The sequence below is a fragment of the Mesoplodon mirus genome (assembly GCF_964341445.2).
Source record: "Mesoplodon mirus genome assembly, chromosome: 8".
Classification (NCBI taxonomy): domain Eukaryota; kingdom Metazoa; phylum Chordata; class Mammalia; order Artiodactyla; family Ziphiidae; genus Mesoplodon; species Mesoplodon mirus.
The window spans coordinates 101,946,738-101,970,168 of NC_138984.1; the positions used below are offsets into that span (position 1 = coordinate 101,946,738).

General features: G+C 38.3%; 1 protein-coding gene across 2 annotated transcripts in view; it reads right to left on the bottom strand.

Moving 5' to 3' along the window:
* Positions 1–23,431, bottom strand: part of CNTNAP5 (contactin associated protein family member 5) — a gene marked incomplete at its 5' end in the record, with an annotated part of 904,555 nt that overhangs the window by 49,532 nt on the left and 831,592 nt on the right. For both annotated transcript variants that reach the window (XM_082630066.1, XM_082630065.1), the window contains one exon: positions 423–553. In XM_082630066.1, the coding sequence (XP_082486192.1) occupies positions 423–553 (131 nt within the window). The remainder of the gene's footprint in view (positions 1–422; positions 554–23,431) is intronic.

Here is a 23,431-nt window from a genome sequence, read left to right on the forward strand (position 1 = left end):
CCTGATGCCCAGATGAGGTGGGTGCCCTCATCCATGATCCTGTATCACCTGTGCACACTCCTTCCACAGCCTTTACCCATCCTTGTGATTCCCTCATTATGCTACAGTTCAGGGGTTATCAAAACTGAACAGGCATCAGCATCACCTGCTCCCCCTCCCCACAAAAAAAGTTTCTGATTAAGTAGATCTGACGTGGAGCCCCAAAATTAGTATTTCTTACAAGGTCCCAAGTGAGACTGATGCTGATGAGGGGGATGCACCCTGAGGACCACTATTCTAATTCTCCAAAGGCTAGGGCTGAGTGTGGTTTTTACCTGTCCCCAGAACTTGGCTGCACAGTTGGCTCGGGGTCGAAGCTCAGAAAAGTTGTATTGAGCACCAAAGGCACATTTGGCTGAATGAGAAGAAGGGAAGTAAGGTACCTGAATGGTAAACACTCTGCCCTCTCGGTTAATCTTCAGGTGGTGCAGTCTTCCGTTGGCAAAGTTCTCTGTATCGATGGTGAATACATGGGTTTCTTCCTTGCTTAGCTGGTAGCGAACTTGTAAGCTTCCTTGAAAGACAAACATTAGACATTACAATTAAAGATAGGAGCCAAAAATGCAAAAATATGATCAGATTGTCTTTTAATTGATTGTGACTGTTTTCTAGGGACCTACGTCTCAATCTTTTCATTATTCACATTTTTAAAAGGTATTACATATCTTGTGACTATAGCATCTAGGTCCATATTAAAAATCCTGAGTATAGCTGAAATACTTTTGTGTGTGCGTGTGTGTGCATGTATGTGTGTGTATGTGTGTGTGTTATCAGAAACCAAAATACCAGTTTGGAAAATAAAACAACCACAAGTCTATTTTGTAAGTGGATTGTGAAAACTTTAATAAGGTAAAATCTTTTCCCATGATCTCTTCAGTTCCTACCATTTCCTAGAACTCCCTTTCTTCCTAATTGCCTTCCTGGAATTTCAGAGTATATAATGTGAAATAAGATTGTAAAGTAATCTAAGCATAATAGAAGAGAATAACTTGGGGTAATGAGGCAATTACATGACAGTCAGCCAATAGCAGAAGCTCCCTACTGCTAATCTTGGTTTCCTTCATTCCTCCTTTCCTTTTGGTTCTGATCATCATCAATTTCCATTAGGGGTGTATTTTCTCACTTAAAAACTAATCATAAAAAACAAAACAAAACAAAAATCTTATCATAGCTCCCTAGCAGTAGCATATTTTGTGCAGAGAAGAGACCAGACATGGGGCAAGAGGCCTGCCAGGGGAAGGGAAAGGGCCCATCTTGTGAACTAGTGGGATGGTGGCTGGCATGCTCTTTCCGGCTCCTTCTAGTTCTAAGAACTTGGGTTTTTAATATATAATTCAACCCAATAAAATGAATTAGCATGTGATAATTACGTGTCAGGCATGGTGATAAGGACCACATTCCTTGAAGTTATTTGGGACTCTCTTACCATCCTACTGTGTGGGTCATTCATACGCACATTCTGTATGTACCTATCCATTATAGAAATCACTTCCATTTTATACATCTTTACCAACACCTGCCTAGCAACCATCCATCTTAGATGTCAGTAGTCTCAACCAGGACCCTGTCAAGGTATTTATTCTATATCTTTCCCAGCATTCCAGTGTAGGTCTAAAACACCTCAACCGTTTCTTCTAGAGCTCTACAGATATTGATCTCACCTTCTTAGGAGGTTTGATGCAATCAGTGACTCCCTAAGTACCCTAAGAAGAGCTCCTGAAACCTCTTGCTAACTCATTGTCACACAGCTCCTAGGAGGAGAAAGCCAATCCATGGCTTTTCAACATAAGTTTGACACCATTAAGGGCTGACTCCAGTCTTATAGGAGGCACTGGGGTGAGATGGTGACAGTCAGGGCCAGAGGCTCATTGATCACCTTCCCCTCAGCTTTGTATTCAGCTGATTGGTCAGTGAGCAAAGAGGCACGTCTCTCTTTCTAGTGTATATTCTGGTGTCATGAGGTTACTGTCAGGTTCTTGGATGGCATTACCCAGGACCCCAAAAAGTTCATTGCCCTAAAGCCCTCTTCTATCCCCTTTTTATGATTCATCTGTCTGCTTCCATTTCCTCCCTAGAGTCTCCCACTGCTATCTTTGTCTCCAAAACTGTTTAACATAATGGTAAACTTTGCAAGTTTATAGACTAATAGACAGGGAACTGAGGGAAGTTGCTCTGAATCTAATAAAATACAACAACAACAAAAGGATGGTCTTAGACAGGTGTTCACTACAATTTATTCAGGGAACTATAATGTATCCCCTCCTGTGTGTTCTCCATTTCTTTTTTTTTTTTTCTGTTAGTATATGTTGACATTGCTACATTATAAAGGGCATGCATTTGCAGGTGTGTGAATATGGGCTGAAATAAGATGCTCATGGTGTGGAAATTAGACAATTGATTTGAGCCCCAGTTAAGACTTTTCCAAATATGCTTCTGGAATAAACATACATATAACGGAATAACCTTTGGTCACCGGCAACTATGCTGTAAACGTTTTAATGGCTCTTATTAATATTGGAGCACTCTAGCTGTATCTAGCCTCACTTTTTTAGGTCTCCAGGCAAAATCCATATCATCATTTTTAGAACTATGCAACAGGTATTATCAATGTCATTTAAAAAATGTTGAAGAGAAATCTGATTCCCAAAAAAATGTATTTAAACACAATGATAAGGAATCTACTTTAAATCAAAGAGGATGTAGTCATATTCTGTTAAACTTCCTTATTATTTTCTGGACAAAGTTACCACCCCTCAGCTTCTATTATGCTTGAGTTCCTGCTTATGACTCCTCTTTCATCTAGAACAATTTTTTGTTCCTTCCTCCATTTGATTGATGAAGGAACAGAGGTGCAGGGAGGAATAACTTTTCATCATTCATAGTAAGTGATGGACTCAGAAACGAAATCTAGTTAACTCTAAAGAGCATGGTTTTCCCACGGAACACAGGGTCCCATGGGTTCACCTCAGCCAAGAACAGTCTTCCACTTTGACTTTTCCCTTTAAGCTTATTCCTACTCAAACTCCAAAAGTAAGCACCAGGTTACCTCTTCCAGGAAGCCTTACCTGGCTTCTCCAAGGTGCCCTCTTCTGCTTCTATAGATCCTGTGCTCACTTCTAGCCTAACATGTATTGGGTTGTGCTGTCTATTTACTTGCTTATTGCCCCTTCCTTCTTTCCTTCCCTCCCTCCTTCCCTCCTTCCTTCCTTCCCTCCCTTCTTCCTTCCTTCCTTCCTTCCTTCCTCCCTTCCTTCTTTTCAAAACAACATAAATTTATTGTGTCAAATTCTGGAGGCTAGAAGTCTGAACTGTTCTCTCAAAGGCTCTAGGCTAGGATTCTTCCTTGCTTCCTCTGAGCTTCTGGTGTATGCCTGTGTTCCTAGGCTTGTAAATTCATCACTCCAAGTGCTTCTTTTTTCTTCACATGGCTTCTCCCTGTGTTTCTCTGGTAGATCTATATTCAAAGCTGCTCTAATACTCTACAAATGATAACTATATCCCTTTTAGCAAACTATTTTACTATTTATATTCTTCTTGACAATCACTTACTCATGAGAAGATGAAAATTATGGACTAGAAACTCAGAATTGGAAATTCCAACTATATATCTAGTTCAGCGTCTCAATTTGGGCCTTAGGAGAAAGATTCTCACACCTGTTTTTTCAAGAACATCACTTTGTTGTGTTTTACGTGTTCCCACTTTGCCAGTTTTCCTACACTAGTCTGTCTTCCATACTGTCATTAGTGTGAGTATTCTAACATAGACTTACTTGTCCATGTGATTCTACTGCTTAAAAAATTCCAAGGCTCCTTAATTTTACATGAAACATTCCAACTGCTTAGCCTGACATGCAAAGTCCTTTTCTTACCTTCCAACTTTACCACATACATATTTTTCATAACTGAACCACACCTGAACGATCCCAAATAACATCCCCCAAATAATGCTCCTCCTTGCCTTTGTGCACTTTTTCTTCCTCTGGGACCACCCCTGCCTCCTTATCTCTATGACAACCACTTCTCCTTCATTAAGATCCACCTGATGTGACCTAGGTCTCCACTTGCTCCCAAAACTGATAGTATCTTTCCTTCCTATATTGTCACTGTGCTCACTTTTAGTAACAATCTCAGTGTATCATGCTCTGCTTGTCTTTCTCCTTGAACGTAAGCTTCTCTAGTAGGAATAGGTGCTTATTTATCTTTGTGTCTATAGAGAATAACACAGGGTCTGCTATCTCAAGTCGCCAAAAGTCACTTGTTGAATAAAATGGCCACTCTGGAGAATGTTATTATCACTTCATCAACATTATAAACTAGCAATTATTCAATGTCTACTCTGTGTCAGATAATAAATTAACAAATAGTTATAATGTTATAATTCTATCTTTAAGGCGTTCATAATCTGAAGCAGGCAAAAGCAAGGTCATACTTGTCTGCTTATATGCCTATCATGTATTAGATTATATATATATATATATTTATTGATTGATTTTAACTTCTTTATTGGAGGATAATTGCTTTACTATGGTGTGTTAGTTTCTGCTGTATGACAAAGTTGATCAGCTATACATATACATTAGGTTTTTAATCTGGTACTAAAGATATTTTTTATCAGATTCTCAGATTAGAAAGTAGAATTTCAGTGGAGTAAAATGCTCTACAAGTAAAACATAATAATAAAAATAATAGTAATGATATTCATAATGAAATGGGATTCAACCCCAAGAGTATAGAACTTTAAAGTATATGTTCCCCCCAGTAGATCATGTTGCCTCCGAAGACATGTCTGGTCAAATAGATGGATGAGTTGATGAATAGAGAAGTGGATGGCTGGGCAAAGGGAAAGGTGTGTGATTTGATAGACAATATAGATACATGTTTTGTGAATTCAAAATAGTGAAGAAAATGAGCACATACAGGGTTGAGGTAATGAGAAACAGTGTTTCAGAGAAAGAAGTTTATTAAAGAAGGTAGAACTGGATTAGGCAAAAAAGAAAAAAAAAGTACTATGCTTATGTAGCTGTAGAGATATAAGCAGAGCAATGTGTCTGAATTTTACCATGCTTGAAGTGTAGACCCATAGGCCTGTAGGGCTGATGAGAATCTTGGCACATATTCACCCAAACAACCTCCTCATTTTGAAAGATAGAAAAACTAAAACCCTAGAACTTGGAAGAGAGTGGTAATAAAGAGAGAAGCCACATGGAGAAGGCTTGTATTAGAAGGACAAAGAATTTGGACTTATTCTTGTAAAGAGGGACCCCATAAAGGACTCTAAACACATTGTGACTGGGCTGATTTATACAAAGTGATATTTAAAGAAAATTAGCCTGGGTACCCAGTGTCCATGTCAGATCTAAAAGGGAAGACAAATATACCAGCTCCCACAAACATCAATGGAAAAACCCATGAAGTGTTGGAGTACCACTATGGAACAGGAGTCCATTCTTATATTTCTGTTAATAGAGCATGTCAGTTTCTTGCTTTATCATTTGACTTTGAAAGAAGGAGCTCTTTTACATGTTGATTCCCATCCAATCCTCATCAGTTAACATCAATTACAGACTTATGCAGCCTTTAGTGTCTGCTAACCAGATCATCCTTACCAACTAGCTCCTCTTCTATCTTCACTGTCTGATCCAGTGCTTAGGCCAAAACTCTAGGAGTCATTCTTACTTTGTTCATTTCCTCTACCAGATATACATGCTACACATCCAAGTCATCAGCAGCTCTCTGGTCTCTACAAAGTAAATCCTGTATCTCTACACCTCTTTCCAGCTCCGCCACCACACCGTCATCCATCCATCACCATCTCTCACCTGGAACATTGTAACACATCTGAACTGACTTCCCAGATTCTAGTCTTAACTCTCTTTTCCCTCACACCCCTCCATTCTATACACAGAAGTCAAAATAAGCTTTTTAAAGGGTAAATCTGATGTCATTAATTAAAATGTTTTAATGACACCCTAATGCACTTAGAATAAAATCCAAATTCTTTCTCTAACGTCCTATATGAACTTATTTCATTCTACACTTGCCCTCATTCACTGAACTCCAGCTACTGTTGACCTACTTTGTGTTCCCCTAACGTGCCAAGTCCACACCTGCCTTAGAGTCTTTACAGCTGCTTTCCTCTCCACATGGAATGTTCCTCTTACAGATATTTGCCAGAAATGCCCTCTTTATTCATGGGCCAAATGTGACCCATGCAGTGATTCCTCATGTATCCATGTACCCCTACCTCAATACTTCCTCCTAAAAATGTTTTCCAAACTGTTAGTCATGATTGATTAGTACATCATGGAATCAGTATCAGAATTCAGTATCTGTTATTACTAACTGCAGCCTCTCTGTAATTCCAATTACAAGCATTTCACTGTCTGACTGCAATCTTCTCCTTTTCGGGTTCCCTTCATCTAAACCCTGGATTCCCACAATCCTTTTTCTTTTTTTAATTGAATTATCGTTGGTTTACAATGTTGTGTTAGTTTCAAGTGTACAGCAAAGTGATATATATATATATACATGTTCTTTTTCAGATTCTTTTCCCTTATAGATTATTACAAGATATTAAGTATAATTCCCTGTGCTATATGTAGGTCCTTGTTTTTTATCTATTTTATATAAAGTAGTGTGTGTATGTTAATCCCAAACTCCTAATTTATCTCTCCTCCCCTTCCACTTTGGTAACCATAAAGTTGTTTTCTCTGTCTGTGAGTCTATATTTGTTTCATAGGTTTCATTTATATTAGTTTTTTAGATTCCACATATGATGACATCATATGATATTTGTCTTTCTCCATCTGACTTACTTCACTTAGTATGATAATCTCTAGGTCCATCCACGTTGCTGCAAATGGCATTATTTCATTCTTTTTATGGCTAATAGTCCACTGTATATATGTACCATATATTCTTTATCCATTAATTTGTCAATGGACATTTAGGTTGCTTCCATGTCTTGGCTATTGGAAACAGTGTTGCAATGAAAATTGGGGCACATGTATCTTTTCGAATTATACTTTTCTCTGGATATATTCTCAGGAGTGGAATTGCTTGATTATGTGGTAACAAAAAAAAAAATGAGCAGAAGATCTAAACAGACATTTCTCCAAATAAGAATACAGACGGCCAACAGGAACATGGAAAAATGTTCAACAATGCTAATAATTAGAGGAATGCAAATCAAAACTACAATGAGGTATCACATCACACCAGTCAGAATGGCCATCATTAAAAAGTCTACAAATAGTAATGCTGGAGATGGTATAGAGAGAAGGGGAACCTCCTACACAGTTGGTGGGAATGTAAATTGGTGCGGCCACTATGGAGAAGAGTATAGAGGTTCCTTAATAAAACTAAAAATAGAGCTACCGTATATCCCACAATCCTTAGTATAAGGATTAATCTCACCAAATACTCAGTATTCCTCAACCCCTTCACGTTCTCTCTTCTCTCTTTACCCAACTCAAATTGCTGGTGCATCACCATGACCCTCTTCTTGTATAAACTCTCAATTCCCTTGGCCCACTCATACTTTATTGAATGAAGATATTTGCTTGGCAAAACCGTAGCTGCTAAAATCCAACCTTTACTGTACCTCTGCAAGGTTTAGCTGGCACAAAAAAATATAAACCCTGCAAATTGCTTATAAGCCATTTTAAATTATTCATGATCAACTTCAAGTAGGGCTTTCTTGTGTCCTCTCAACCTCGTTGTATTTCCTAAGTCCATTCACTGACTTAGATAACTACTTAATGGCTTTTCTTCTTTCCTCAGATCTCCAACTTACCTTCTCCTTCCCCCATCTCAGCTAATGACCTTGACTCCTGCTTCCCTAATAAAACTGAAGCAATCAGAGCAAAACTCCCAGAAACTTCTGCCACCATATTTATTATCAGATCAATTTCTGAGCCTGTATGGTTTGCCTTCCTTTCTATTGACTTATATGAACTGTCCATGATTATCTAATGTCATCGTAGGCACTACTTATTCTTCTCACCTGTTTGAAGACATCACTCAAGCAATACTCCCTTTCTTTACAACTTTTCGTCCTCTCTGTGTCATCATTCCCATTAGCATTTTTTTTCCAGTTTCAATGGAATAAAAGGAAACTTCTTCAACTTTCTTAATGTTAGCCATGGCCATATTTCTCTACTCTCTTCTGCCTTATGATGCAACTCCTGAGGCATCATGTTATACTTCCTGAATCCTATTGCTCTTTTCCATTTGCTTTTAAACACTTTCCAGTAAGATTTTACCCCAGGGTCTCCATCAAAACTTCTATTACCAAATCATCAATGACTTTCATGTTGCTAAATCAAATTTTCCATTCATAAACTCCAATTTATTCTCACCAGCCTTGTACCCAATCACTCTCTTCTCTTTTATAAAATTTTCAACTGCCTTTGAGAACACTACTCTCTCCTAATTGTCTTCCCACTTCACTGGCTCCTCCTTTTCTCTCATTTCTGAGTCCACTATTTCTCCTTGTCCTCTTAATGTTGCAGTCCCAGGGCTCAGCCTGTGGACTTCTCTATCAACACTCACTGCCTTGACAATCTCATCCAGTGTTATGGTTCCAAATACCATCTTTGTGGTTTCTTATGGCCACTGTAGCACATTGCTCTGGATGCTAGAAGTTTGAAATCAAAGTCTCAGCAGGTCCATATTTCCACCAAATGCTCTAGGGGAAAATCTTTCCTTGTCTCCTCCTAGTTTCTGGTAGCTCTTGGCAATCCTTGATGTTCCTTGGCTTGCAGCTGCATCATTCCAATCTTTGCCTCTATTGTCATGTTACATGCCTTCATCCCTCTGTGTGTCTCTATGTGTCTCTGAGTCTCTGTATCCTTATCTCCCTCTTCTTATAAGGACACCAGTGATTGGATTCAGGGTACACTTTAATCCAGCATAACTTCATCTTAACTAATTAAATCTATTAAGACTCTATTTCCAAATAAGTTCACATTCTGAGGTTCTGGGTGGACATCAGTTATGGGGGGACACAGCTGAACCCGGTATACTATCTAAATGCAGACCAATATCCAAATTTATATCTCCAGCCTGGTCTTCTACCCTCAACTCCAGACTCCTCTATTTAATTATCTCTCTTCTTGGTTGGCTAATAGACACCTCAAACTTAATATGCCCGGGACTGAACTCATGACCTCTTTCAAACTGGTTCTTTCAATGACTCTTCCCAACTTAAGCACCGACAATCCTATACATACAGGTACTCATCCAAACAATCTTGGATTCCTCTCTGGTGTCTTTTTCTCATACCTTATGTCCAATAGGGTATGACATAGTTTGGTCCCCCACCGTTCAAAATATATCCTGAGTCTCACCACTTCTTTGACTCCCCACAAATTCCACTATTACCAATCAACTCAACCAGTCAACCAACATTTCTAACCCAGACTGTTTCAATAGCCTCCTAACTACTTTTCTTCTATTCTAACCCCTTGTAGTCTATTCTCCCCAGAGCATCTCAAGCAATCCTGTTAATGCATAAAGAAGACCAACCACTCCTCTGCTCAAAGTCCTCCAGTGGGTCTCCATCTTTCCCAGTGTAGAAGGCAACATCTTTGGTTTTCTTTATTAAAATATAGTTAATTTACAATGTTGCATTAATTTCAGGTATACAGCAAAGTGATTCATATACATATATATATATAAGTATATAAATTTAATTCTTTTTAAGATTCTTTTCCACTATATATCACAAGGTATTGAACACTGAATGTAGTTCCCTGTGCTACACAGTAGGTTTTTGTTGTTTATCAATTTTATATACAGTAGTGTATGTATGTTAATCCCTAACTCATAATTTATCCCTCCCTGCCCTTTCCTTTTTTTTTTTAGTAACCATAAGTTTGTTTTCTATGCTGTGAGTCTATTTCTGTTTTAATAAGAAAAAGAGTAAATAAGTTCATTTGTATCTTTTTTTGTACATATAAGTGATATTATATGGTGTTTGTATTTCTCTGTCTGGCTTACTTCATTTAGTATGATAATCTCTAGGTCCATCCATGTTGCTGCAAATAACATTGTTTCATTCTTTTTTGTGGCTGAGTAATATTCCATTGTACATATGTACCACATCTTCTTTATCCATTCATCTGTCAATGGACACTTAGGTTGCTTCCATGCCTTGGCTATTGTAAATGGTGCTGCTATGAACACTGGGGTGCATGTATCTTTTCAAAATTAGAATTTTTTTTCTTTTCCAGATATATGCCCAGCTAGAAGGCAGTATCTTTGTTGTGATTATAAGGTCCTAAGGTCTTCATTACCTCTCTCTCCTCACCATCTACTACATTCCCCCTCATCTCTGGGGCTCAGCCACAATGCTTTCCTTACCAGTTCCCAGAGAACAAGCACATCTCTGTTTCGGACTTTGCATTTCCTGTTCTCTGTCTGGAATGATCTTCTCTGGGTACTCACAAGGCTCCTCCACCTCATCCCTGACTCCTTCATGTCTTTGCTCAAATATCACTGGTTTCAAGAGTTCTTCTCTGATGACCATGTTAAAAACTGCAAGATCCCAACCTCACTCATACTATCTCTGATTCCTTTACCCTGCTCTTTTTTCTTTTCCCATAGAGCTTATCATCTTGTAACATTTTACTTCTTGTTACATTTATGACTTACTGTCTATCTCCCTCCATTAGAATGTATAAGGGCAGAGATTTAATAAAATAGAAGAATCTAGAACAGAAAACATAAATATCAGCCACCATATGTAGGGAAAATATTGTTTCAGACCTACATGCTGAGTCACTATGTAAAAACATTTCTTACTGTATATTTTGGCCAGACATTGTCAAAAGGGCCTGGCCTTTCAAATAGCTATTTCTATAGTATTTATCACCAATCTACTCATTTATTAATTTGTACATTTTTCAACTTGTTCAGTGATTTTCATCCCCCATTTAAATTGAAAGCTCCATGGTAACAGAACTTTACCTGTATTTTTCCCTGGGAGATTCTCAGTGTCAAGAAAAATGCTTAGCATTTAATTGGGTGGAAGGGGTTCAATAAATATTTATTGAATTTTTTTAATATAATGAATGAAAGAATAGGTATTTTCAGTGATATATGAAATTTATTCCCTTTATCTCATCCATGCTTAAACATATATAATGCAAGCAATTATTTAAGGGTTGATAAAAATAATTTTAATAATTATCATTGCTATAGCTATAAATATTAGCTATTGTTACTGTTATAATCAGTATTATTAAAATATCATTTATTGCCCATTTTGTTCTAGGGATTGTCTTAAATGTTTTTCTCATATTTCATCTTTAGACCTCAAAAATATGTCATACACATTATTATTTTATGCTAATTGTACATATGAGGACAATTTAGTTTGCCTAACTTGGATGGACATTTAAATCTCAGCCATTTCACGCAGACCTTTCTTCTAATCTGATTGTGATCTGCATTTCCCATAACCTCACAAGCATGGAAGGGTATCATCCACACTCTGCATCTCTTCCTTACACCCACCTTATGAAGATAAAGCATCTAATAAAACCCATTTAGATGAAGGCATATGTCTGTATTCTAATCCCGCTTAGTTAGACTTCACAGATAAAACATAAAAAAACAATTTGTGGCCATTCTGAAGCCAAACTCAATAGTACAGAGCTTGTTCTCATATCACCACATGCACAATTGGATGCTAAATTTCATGAGATGTCTCCAAAAAAAACAAAAAAACAAACAAAAAAACCCTCCATATTTTTAAGATTCTTTGAAAAAAAGAAAGTTTACACTTAAAAGAATTGCACACTCCATGGAAGATAAAGTCCATTATCATGGCAAAGTTAAACATTATGGTTATTCTCCCGAGTTTCTATCTTTGGCAAGGTGAGGACAGATTAGAACCGAAAAGTATCAGTTACCCTAAAGAAAATATTCTCAGCTCTTTGAGAATTTCTCATGAGTCAGCAACTGCAATGTGCTGGGCATTCTCAGATCCACTTAGCTCTGATGGTTTTCTGGGGTTCGATTCATTTCTTATTCAAAAACAACTTTGAAAACTCTCAGAGGAAGTCATAAACAGGTACAAAATCTTCCAGTCTATTTGGTGATGGGTTGTGGTTTACTTCATACAGCCTTATTCTAAGAACCTTCAGAAGCAACAAATATCTTCTTCTATTTTAGGCTTTCTGTTTTCGTTTGCACAAAATATTTCACAATCTCTCACCTTTAACTGAAAAGTCATTTGCATAGGAAAAGAGTCCCATTACTGGGAATAAATTCAGACCAACTATCCCTCGTCCATGGTATTCTGTCCAGATCCACTGGTTCCCTATTACCGGCATCATGTAATGTCAGCCTTTTTTCAACAAAAGAAAAATACATAAAATTCTGAAATTAGGAGTTTAATTTTGTATTTGTCAGTTGATATGTATGAATGAAACCAAACAAGTTCCTCTGGTTCAGGCTTGTCCTCTGAATTTAGTCTTTACAGCATGTATAAAACGCACAGACCACAAAACTCCATAGGAGACACTGGCCAATGCTTTATGTGTTTGGAGATTTCATCACGCTACTAAAGATCTGTTTTCCTTTCTTCTGAGACCCAATTAGAGTTTACTTCCATTTAAAAACTCTCTCCTCTTATTTGTGTATGATTTATGGGGTTTGAAGGCCACCGTCATTAGAACTCAACATAGTAATTAGTCTTTAAAGTATTTGGGATGAGGAGGCTTTGTAAATTTTGTTTCCTTTTTATGATCCAATTGCTTTTAGAAGCTTTTGATCATGGCACTTACAATTTTACAATATTTGGAACTAAGGTTAGTTGTATGTGTTTTGGACATTTTTTTTAAAGTTTTTGAGGACCACAGATCCTGATGATATAAAGTGATGCCAATTTACAGAAATATTGTGTCACGATTTGTGATTTGTTACCTAGTTGTTGACAGTGTCACTAAGGGCTACTACTTCCCTGTATCAAGGAGCTTCTGCTCATTTCTTTACATATCCTGGGGCCAAGTGAAGAGCTCGCCAGAGCAGACCCTCCATTGACACATGGCGGATAAAGATCCAAGCCCCTTGATGGGCCAGGAATGGTGATATTAACACTGACCCAGAGAAGAAAGACTCAGCTTTTCTCCCAAGACATGCACAGCCATTGGTGCAACCCAGAACAATAAAGCCATTACAATACAGGGAAGAGAAATGCTGTGAAAGGATATGCATATGACATAAAACTAGAAAAATCACAGGAGGCTCACCTGGGGTGTTAAACCCTGAATTGGAGTCCTGAAGAACACATAAAAGTTAGGTACGTAGATGAGAGGAAAAAAGTGGGGTTTTCTAGAGAAAATAGTATGTCGAAGGGAGGGAGATGGACCAGAGGATGCACTGCATGTCTGGGGTTGGGTGGAAGGTCTGTGTGCCTGTGGAGAATAAATAGAAAGCAATGCTTGATACAAATTTGGGATGTGAAACATAATCGTGTTTTTTAAGGAAACCATCACTTCTGTCAAGCCATGATGTTTTCCAACACATCATTTTGCTTTTTCCAAATGTTACTTATGAAATTAATGCCAACAAGGATCTACTATATAGCACCAGGAAGTATACTCAATATTTTGTAAGAACCTATATGGGAAAGGAATCTGAAAAAGAATATATAAATATAAATATAAATATAAATAAATAAATAAATAAATAAATAAATATATATATATATATATATATATATATATATATATATATATAGATGAATGAATCACTTTGCTGTATACCTGAAACTAACACACATTGTAAATCAGCTATATTTCAATTTAAAAAATAACAGTTCATTTCAAAGGTGCTGTTCTGGATGAGTACTCAAATACATTTTCTAAGGCTGTCATTCCAGGCAGTAGAGTGGGTGATGATTTGACCCACAGCATAAATGCATCCCTACAAGAAGTGGAGCCATACTGCTTTCAATAATCAGGTCTGAAAGTTACGCTCAGCATCTAACACCTTGTGCATCACTTAACAGAAGTGGTGAGGAAGCAACACTCAAAAAAAAAAGGTTGAACATAGAATAATGTTGCTGTTGTGGTGCTGGTTGTTGTTGTTTTTAAGTTTTAAAGAAATGAAAGGTACAGCATGGTCAGAGGCTACCCACACTCCTGAGCCTTTGTGTTTTCCTAATGTCTGTCAGTCCTGTGCAGGCTGCCAAGTGTAAGGATTGCCAAGCAGTTAGTGCTGGCTTCAGGCACTTCCATAAATTAAAATATGAATGTTGGTCAATTAGAGATGATTTCTTAAGCATTTTATAAAATCATTAACAAAGAGTGTAACTAGCTCATGAATAACTTCAGGCACTTTTCACAACGCAAATTCATCAAGACATAACCATAGAACCCTGTTTCATGGCCCAGAAACAAACAGGTGGAGGTTTATCTTGAGTGGAGGGGTTCCTCCAAGTCCGGCTGGTAGAGTCCCACCTGTTCCTAAGTGAGGGTCCTGTCTGGGATGTTGTCCCCTTCTGATCCCTTATTCTGAGTCCAACATTAGCCTTAGAAATGGAAATGTTGATTTGCATTTGAAAGATACACTCAGAGAAGAGGGTGGAAGTGAGGTTTATCCTATACAGTGCCTATCCAGTGCCAAGCCTTGCACAAGTTCTTATGTATTTATTCACCACATTACACTGGATGAAGAAGTAGGGTGGTATTCGGGGATGTCCCAGGATGCAGGCTCATGGAGTCTGTTTCTGGGCCCTCCCCAAGACTTGTTCCAAGAGTCCTCTCCCCATCCATAAGAGGAACCTACCATTTCCCTGGGTCAGAGTTCATGCCATGACAACTTATAATAGTTATTATTTTCTGCTATAAATGCATCCAAACAAACAAAAAGAAGCTCAAAGAAGTTGAAAATCTACCTGAAGTCTCCAGGCCTAAACTACGTCTTCTAATCAACACCCTGGTTTCAGGGTAGATAGGAAGCTGTCAGGGAAGGGTCTGTGCTTACTGATCTAAAATAAAGCAGAGAGAAGAGACCATAGCAGCAGCCCAGATACTTTTTATTTTTCTCCTCGATCCTTCTTTCCTTCCTGAACATGTGGTACAGTAGGATTCAAATAATAATAAAGAATAATATGTTCCCCCACCCCAGACAACATACTAACACACACACTCTCTCTCCCAGTCATGCACTTGGACACATACAGCATGCCCTTGCCTAACTATCCAGTTTAATCTCTCAAAAAAGATTTAAACATTTCACATGCACTTAAGAGAAATGACAAGCAACCTTGTTCTCTACTGAGATGGAGAATGTCATGTAGTATGCCTACAGGAAAAACAAAGGCAAATGCTAATGATGGTCTTGGTGGGTGGGCAGAGGCCATGTGATTAATACTCCATATTTTACAGATGAGAAAAAGCTGGGCTCAGAAACCATGAGTGATGCAATGGAAATGAGCTGTGATGTGATGGGTCATCCACCAGTCAGTCAGTCCCCGTGGGCTAATGGAGCATCTACTATGTGCCTTCCTTTTGCTGGTGCTCCCAGTGAGGATGGAAAGTAAACCCACATCTAACAACAAAACCAATGTCATGACCCAGAGGAAATGTCCTGGACTCTGTGGGAGCATATAACAGGTAGAAATGGGCCCAGCTTATTGAAGGAGATCCCCCCACCCCAATATTCTCCAATGCCTGAGTCAGTGCCTGGTCTTCACACTGACCATCTTTTCTCTAGCATTCTCCTATGTATCAACAAATGTTCCTTCCTTCACTATGTCTGTGACAGTGCTACCTCACTGTGACCAAACCTCCCTGCCTATCAACATGATACAGTCCAATGCTTTGTGTGTATTCTCTAATTTGATCTCAACTTCCTACTGGCCATATCTCCACAAATCCTCTCCCAGTGTCCTATACACTAGCCAAAAGAGGTTCATATCATGGTAAGCTTTATTATATTTCTTCCACTGTTTCTCATATATAAGGAGTGCTACTTGAATACCTGCCAAATGAAAGAATGAATGCCCTTCTGAAAACCTGTGGATAGAAGGTAAACTAATGTGACCTTTTCACAATGTCAAATGCATTTGTTCACTTATGGATAAGTTGAAATAGAGACAAGTATGCATTTTTTGAAGGAAGAGTACAATGTAACTGCATTTGAGTTTCCCCACCATCTAACAAAGATTTCTGGAGCATCCTAGCCACACCTCATCATGGGAAATACATTCTAGTTCTGGGGAAAGGGATCAGAACAAGAAGATTACTGACAGGAAGTTCAGTCCCCTGTGTAAAACTGGGCTGGGTTATTTGCTAGAGGGCCTTGTACACTGTGCTACTGATTTTGGGTTCATAATTCAGGGGTCAAGGAGTCAGTGAAGGTAAAACTGAGCAGGACCCTGTGAGACTCCCGGGTGCAAATCCTTTCTGTGTCCTCCAAGATTTTCCCTGCATTCCAAAGGGCAGATTCAATTGGTTGCTCATGAGGGAAGGAGGGGATGCTGAAACAAGGGAGGAGCAGCCAAGAAACAATAGTGCAGCCTTGGGGCAGGGTCCTGGTCCCTCCTCAAGTAATATACATAACAATATATCTCTGAGTTCTTCTGGAGGAACTAAGCGCTGCCCCCCCCAAGTGGAGGATGGTAACTTCAGGCAGAGCACAAGATTCCTGGAGCACTGTCCTGTTACCTCACTATCAACCAATCAGAAGAAAGTCTCACATCCTGCAGCCCTCACTCCAAATTTTGCCTATTAAAAACCTCTTCCCTCAAACTGTTGGGGAGTTTTGGATTTTTGAGCACAAGCAACCCCTTCTCCTTGCTTGGCCCTGCAATAAACCTTTACCTGCTCCAAACTCTGACATTTTGGTTTATTAGGCCTCACTGTACATCAGGTACACAAACTTTTTTCAGTAACAAAGGCACAAATAGAGATAGTATTTTAAGATAATTTTAGAAAAACCACAAAGAAAATCCTGAGGCCACAGTGAAGGGAGTGTACAGGGATGGTGAGGGTTGGGAAGTAGGCAAACCATCTAAACAGCTCTAGGCACATTTAAGGCAAGATTGGATAGAGGATAGAAAAGATAATTTTGAGACAGAAATAGACAGCAAGACAACAAGACCAAAGGGATTTGGTGGTAGGCTGGATGTATCAAGGCAAAGAAGAGAGCCATGATCCCAGGATTCCGGTTCTGGGGTGATCTGAGCCCAGCTGACTATCTTACCCCCTCTCACAAACACCCCCATCTCTGTGGTCAGCTAGACCATCCTTCAGTACCTCCATGTACCACCCTCCCTCCTGAGAGAACTTCTGCACAAAGTGCCATGTCCTCTACTGAAATCAAGCCCACCCAATAAACCAGCCCTGCCCACCCTTCATTTATCAGCACAAATGTTGAAACCGAGCAGGACACTGTGGGGGTCCTGGGCATGGAAGCCTTTCTGTGACCTGTTTCTTATTTGTAGGGAACAGACTCCAGCCTCCATGAGCTTCCCTGAGTTCCAAAGGGCAGGTTCAAACAGTTGCTAATCAGGGAAGGGAGGGGATGTAGAGACAAGGGAGGAGGAGGCAAGAAACCACCTGAGGCTAGATTAAAGGAACCAGAGAAGTTCATCAAGGTGAGGAGACCACCTGAGATGATATTAAAGGAGTGAAGGCCAGCACACACCCTGATCCTTATCAGCAACCTGGACCTTGAACGATTGCTATAAAACTCCTCACCAAAAACCTCCTGGGTTGGGACACACAGTTTTTGAGGTCAGGAGCCTGCTGTGCCCTTAATTGCCTGGCAAAACAATAAAGCTATTCTTTTCTACTTCACCCAAAACTCTGTCTCCAAGACATGATTTGGCACTGGTGCACAGAGGCTGAGCTTTTGTCATCAATGCCTCTCCCTCAGCGAAGCCCTCTCTGTGTCCCCTCACCCCAGTTTTGATATGAGCTCTCATAGTATCCTGTCTTTTCTCACATGAAACTTTTCAGTGTGTAACTATATTTCTATTCCTGTGGATACTTTCTAAATATTTGACTCTTTCCACAGAAGGCAAGCACTGGGAGGGCAGAGATCTTGTCTGTTTCACTCATCTCTGTGTCTCCAGTGTTTATCAAAGCCATCTGGCATAAGAAAATTGAAATTGTATCAAGTATTTTTCCGACCACAATGCTATGAGACTAGATATCAATTACAGGAAAAGATCTGTAAAAAATACAAACACGTGGAGGCTAAGCAATACACTAATTAATAATGAAGTGATGACTGAAGAAATCAAAGAGGAAATAAAAAATTACCTAGAAACAAATGACAATGGAGACACGATGACCCAAAACCTATGGGATGCAGCAAAAGCAGTTCTAAGACGGCAGTTTAAAGAAATACTATCCTACCTCAAGAAACAAGGAACATCTCGAATAAAAAACCTAACCTTGCACCTAAAGCAATTAGAGAAAGAAGAACAAAAACACCCCAAATTTAGCAGAAGGAAAGAAATCATAAAAATCAGACCAGAAATGAATGAAAAAGAAATGAAGGAAACGATAGCAAAGATCAATAAAACTAAAAGCTGGTTCTTTGAGAAGATAAACAAAATGGATAAACCATTAGCCAGACTCATCAAGAAAAAAAGGGAGAAGACTCAAATCAATAGAATTAGAAATGAAAAAGGAGAAGTAACAACTGACACTGCAGAAATATGAAAGATCATGAGAGATTACTACAAGCAACACTATGACAATAAAATGGACAACCTGGAAGAAATGGACAAATTCATAGAAATGCACAACCTGCCAAGACTGAATCAGGAAGAAATAGATAATATGAATAGACCAATCACAAGCACTGAAATTGAAACTGTGATTAAAAATCTTCCAACAAACAAAAGCCCAGAACCAGATGGCTTCACAGGCAAATTCTATCAAACATTTAGTGATGAGCTAACACCTATGTTTCTCAAACTCTTCCAAAATATACCAGAGGGAGGGACACTCCCAAACTCATTCTATGAGGCCACCATCACCTTGTTACCAAAACCAGACAAGGATGTCACAAAGAAAGAAAACTACAGGCCAATATCACTGATGAACATAGATGCAAAAATCCTCAACAAAATACTAGCAAACAGAATCCAACAGCACATTAAAAGGATCATACACTGTGATCATGTGGGGTTTATTCCAGGAATGCAAGGATTCTTCAATATATGCAAATCAATCAACGTGATACACCATATTAACAAATTGAAGGAGAAAAACCATATGACCATCTCAATAGATGCAGAGAAAGCTTTTGACAAAATCCAAAACCCATTTATGATAAAAACTCTGCAGAAAGTAGGCATAGAGGGAACTTTCCTCAACATAATAAAGGCCATATATGATAAACCCACAGCCAGCATCGTCCTCAATGGTGAAAAACTGAAAGCATTTCCACTAAGATCAGGAACAAGAGAAGGTTGCCCACTCTCACCACTCTTATTCAACATAGTTTTGGAAGTTTTATCCACAGCAATCAGAGAAGAAAAGGAAGTAAAAGGAATCCAAATCAGAAAAGAAGAAGTAAAGCTGTCACTGTTTGCAGATGACATGACACTATACATAGAGAATCCTAAAGATGCTACCAGAAAACTATTGGAGCTAATTAATGAATTTGGTAAAGTAGAAGGATACAAAATTAATGCACAGAAATCTCTGGTATTCCTGTACACTAATGATGAAAAATCTGAAAGTGAAATCAAGAAAACACTCCCATTTACCATTGCAACAAAAAGAATAAAATATCTAGGAATAAACCTACCCAAGGAGACAAAAGACCTGTATGCAAAAAATTATAAGACACTGATGAAAGAAATTAAAGATGATACAAATAGATGGAGAGATATACCATGTTCTTGGATTGGAAGAATCAACATTGTGAAAATGACTCTACTACCCAAAGCAATCTACAGATTCAATGCAATCCCTATCAAACTACCACTGGCATTTTTCACAGAACTAGAACAAAAACTTTCACAATTTGTATGGAAACACAAAAGACCCCGAATAGCAAAAGCAATCTTGAGAACGAAAAACGGAGCTGGAGGAATCAAGCTCCCTGACTTCAGACTATACTACAAAGCTACAGTAATCAAGACAGTATGGTACTGGCACAAAAACAGAAAGATAGATCAATGGAACAGGATAGAAAGCCCAGAGATAAACCCATGCACATATGGTCACCTTATTTTTGATAAAGGAGGCAGGAATGTACAGTGGAGAAAGGACAGCCTCTTCAATAAGTGGTGCTGGGAAAACTGGATAGGGACATGTAAAAGTATGAGATTAGATCACTCCCTAACACCATACACAAAAATAAGCTCAAAATGCATTAAAGACCTAAATGTAAGGCCAGAAACTATCAAACTCTTAGAGGAAAACATAGGCAGAACACTCTGTGACATAAATCACAGCAAGATCCTTTTGGACCCACCTCCTAGGGAAATGGAAATAAAATAAAAAATAAGCAAATGGGATCTAATGAAACTTCAAATCTTTTGCACAGCAAAGGAAACCATAAACAAGACCAAAAGACAACCCTCAGAATGGGAGAAAATATTTGTAAATGAAGCAACTGACAAAGGATTAATCTCCAAAATTTATAAGCCACTCATGCAGCTCAATAACAAAAAAAAAAAAACAAACAACCCAATCCAAAAAAGGGCAGAAGACTTAAATAGACATTTCTCCAAAGAAGATATACAGACTGCCAACAAACAAATGAAAGAATGCTCAGCATCATTAATCATTAGAGAAATGCAAATCAAAACTACAATGAGATATCATCTCACACCAGTCAGAATGGCCATCATCAAAAAATCTAGAAACAATAAATGCTGGAGAGGGTGTGGAGAAAAGGGAACACTTTTACACTGCTGGTGGGAATGTGAATTCGTACAGCCATAATGGAGAACAGTATGGAGGTTCCTTAAAAGACTAAAAATAGAACTCCCATATGACCCAGCAATCCCACTACTGGGCATATACCCTGAGAAAACCATAATTCAAAAAGAGTCATGTACCAAAATATTCATTGCAGCTCTATTTACAATAGCACACAGATGCAAACAACCTAAGTGTCCATCATTGGATGAATGGAAAAAGAAGATGTGGCACATATATATAAAATTGAATATTACTCAGCCATAAAAAGAAACGAAATTGAGCTATTTGTAATGAGGTGGGTGGACCTAGAGTCTGTCATAGAGAGGGTAGTAATTCAGAAAGAGAAAGACAAATACCGTATGTTAATAAATATTTATGGAAATCAAGAAAAAAAAATGTGATGAAGAACCTAGTGGTAAGACAGTAATAAAGACACAGATCTACTAGAGCATGGACTTGAGGATATGGGGAGGGGGAAGGGTAAGCTGTGACAAAGCAAGAGAGTGGCATGGCCATATGTATACTACCAAACGTAAAATAGATAGCTAGTGGGAAGCAGCTGCATAGCACAGAGAGATCAGCTCAGTGCTTTGTGACCACCTAGAGGGTGGGATAGGGAGGGTGGGAGGAAGGGAGATGTAGGAGGGAAGGGATATGGGAACAGAAGTATATGTATAACTGATTCACTTTGTTATAAAGCAGAAACTAACACACCATTGTAAAGCAATTATACTCCAATGTATATGTAAAAAAAATAAATAAATAAATAAATAAATAAATAAATAAATGAAGTGAGTCTCTTAAAGGCAAAAACAAAACAAAACAAAAACAAAAAGCCATCTGGCAGACAGTAGTTAATAGATTGTTCCCTAATGAGGAAATGAAGGAATTAATCAATAGCTTTCAATAACACAGGCAGTATAGGAAGAAAAAAGACAAGTTTTAAAATGGGGCAAAAATAGATTTTAACTATTAAATGGTAGGCGGGATATTAAAGTTATAATAAAAATATAAAGTTAAATTTGGCAAAAAAACAGCAAGAAATGTGAGGACTGGACTTTTGGAGAGAAAGGGAGGCTGGGGATGGAGAAATAAGAGCCATTGACAGAGAGATTTTGAATCCCACAAGCCTTTCAGAGTCAGTCAGCCATGCGGAAGAAGACGTTGCTTTATTTTTTTTATTTTTTAAATGTTACTGAAGTATAGTTGATTTAAAATGTGTTAGTTTCTGCTGTACAGCAAAGTGAGTCAGATATATATATATAAATATATATATATATATATATTTATATATGTATATTCTTTTTCATATTCTTTTCCATTACAGTTTATCACAGGATATTGAATTTATTTCCCTGTGCTACACAGTAGGACCTTTTTGTTTAACCATTCTATAGATATACATAATAGTTTGTATCTGCTAACCTCAAACTCGCAATCCATCCCTCCCCCACCTCTCCCCCTTGGCAACCACAAGTCTGCTCTCTATGTCTGTGAGCCTGTTTCTGTTTTGTAGATAAGTTCATCTGTGTCATATTTTAGATTCCACATGTCATATGGTTTCATATGTATTTGTTTTTCTCTTTCTGACTTACTTCGTTTAGTATGATAATCTCTAGGTACATCCATGTTGCTGCAAATGGCATTATTTCATTCTTTCTTATGGCTGAGTAATATTTCATCGTATCTATATATACCACATCTTCTTTATCCACTCGTCTGTCAATGGACATTTAGGTTGTTTCCATGTCTTGGCTATTTTAAATTGTGCTGCTGTGAACATAGGGGTGCATGTAACTTTTTTCAAATTATAGTTTTGTCTGGGTATATGCCCAGGAGTGGGATTGTTGGATCATATGGCAACTCTATTTTTAAGTTTTTGAGGAACCTCCATACTGTTTTCCATAGTGGCTGCACCAATTTACATTCCCACCAACAGTGTAGGAGGGTTCCCTTTTCTCCACACCCTCTCCAACATTTATTAGTTGTAGACTTTTAATGATGGTCATTTTGACTTGTGTGAGCTGGTGCATCATTGTGGTTTTGATTTGCATTTCTATAATAATTAGCGATGTTGAGCATCTTTTCGTGTGCCTGTTGAATAAGACCTTGCTTTATAGTCATTTAGAAATGTTGCCTTCAGGTCAGTTCTTCAGCTCCCCGGGTCAAAGACTGGTTATAATGTATGAGAATGACAACCATGTTCTTTCATAAGATACCCCATAATCTTTCCAATGACAGAATCACTGTAGATTTCCATGACATGGTGGCCAAGCTCAAATCTTGACCCTGTGTGCCTGTCAACATATTGTCTGAGAGGCAGGACAGAGCAGTAGGTATGATTAACTAATCTATTTGGGTCAGATTCCAATACCTGTACGTGGTACCAGGGAGGCCCTGGGCAAATCGAATGGCATAATGGTACTTCCATCCCGTGTGTGCAGAATGGGTATAATTATAGTATGTACTTCATGAAATTGACT